The sequence below is a fragment of the Sphaeroforma arctica genome (genome assembly GCF_001186125.1).
Source record: "Sphaeroforma arctica JP610 unplaced genomic scaffold supercont1.7296, whole genome shotgun sequence".
Taxonomy (NCBI): domain Eukaryota; class Ichthyosporea; order Ichthyophonida; genus Sphaeroforma; species Sphaeroforma arctica.
Window position 1 is genome coordinate 1 of NW_014033262.1, and position 1,462 is coordinate 1,462.

At 40.3% G+C, this 1,462-nt stretch overlaps 1 protein-coding gene across 1 annotated transcript; it reads right to left on the reverse strand.

Annotated features, from left to right (window-relative positions):
- Positions 1-78: 78 nt before the first annotated feature.
- SARC_16068 (hypothetical protein) lies at positions 79-312 on the reverse strand (the record flags this gene model as incomplete). Its single annotated transcript, XM_014289817.1, has 1 exon — positions 79-312. A coding segment is annotated over one exon (234 nt), but the record flags the coding sequence as incomplete, so codon positions are not given.
- Between the last annotated feature and the right edge of the window lie 1,150 nt (positions 313-1,462).

Below are 1,462 nucleotides of genomic sequence, written 5' to 3' on the forward strand. Positions count from 1 at the left end.
ATACGTATACACACACACATATATATATATATATACATATATACATACATACATACATACATACATACATATATATACCTCTTCTTGCAGGCGGGTGATATCGTGCATCATCTCATCAGCTTTGGTGCGCGTCTGTGTATACTCCGCACGCACTCCGTCGCGTTCGCGTTCTATTTTTAGTTTCTCATCGTACAATTCCTGAGCTTTCGATTGGAGCTCGGCCAGTTGACGCGCATTCTCGACGGTTTCATTGGCTGTGCGATTGAGCCCCTCCAATTGGGTGCGCAGGTGGTTGCACTCTGCCTGGAGTCTCTGAGATCGGCATTGGTAGATCGACTTGAGAGCACGGCAGTACAATTGTACTACCATCTGTCAATAGCAATTCACAATGCTACAAGGGTACTATCATCAGTCCATAGTAATTCACATTACTATGGTGCTACCACCAGTTTATGATAGTTGAATAATAGTATTTAGTTAATAGCACTTCTGATCGTAGTTGCACCGTATGCGCATGGTTGTAGCTCACTAAATCAGTCACAGCACTACGACAAGCGGTTTAAAGTATTTATATCCATAGCTTTGCATTGTGCAAATTGATTGGAGCTCATTTGATGGCTGCACATTCCCTACGCTTATATTCGCTGTGCGATTCAGCATTCCGGTTTTTTGATTGGGCATGTGTCTAGCAACAGCTCAGCACGCAAGCGTTTAATACGTTTACTGTATGCACCTTATATGAATCAAATGCGCACATTTAACAACCCACCAAGGATAAACACACACACACACAGACCTTTTATTTATACTATCAATCAAATGAATACATTCAATAACAACACATCTGCAGACAATAAACCTCAATACAGCATGCAGCGCCCGGTTAAATTATAAACGACAAAGCCATATGCGACCTATTTGCGACACGGGTCGCAGTTCGAGTATCGGACAGCCTAAGTAACATATACGCACTTCTCATTACTGCAAAGACGGCATCAGAATTTACGACATACGTTTGGTTCCCATCACAAATCAGTTTGCGACAGAAGATCTACAAGCGAGGCTTCTATTTACGACACACTGGGTAATTCAAGAATAACATTTATAAGCGACCTACACTATCTCAGTCACCTCGTACTTACAACCTCACTTAACGACATAATACACGTTTGCGACACGGACAAACAAACCTGGTTGTCCGAAGTAACCGCCTGCAGCTTTTGGCATTCACCTTGCCAGGATTGGGCTTCCGCTTCTTTCTGTGAATCCACACCACGGGAAAAAACAGAGGATTGGAAACACAATAACATTCAATTGTGTATACATGATTATATATACTTCTATATATATATATATATATATATTTGTGCGTGTTGATATTTGTATAAGAGAATATACATACATACATATATATATATATATATTTGTGTGTGTTGGTATTTGTGTAAGAGAATATACATAC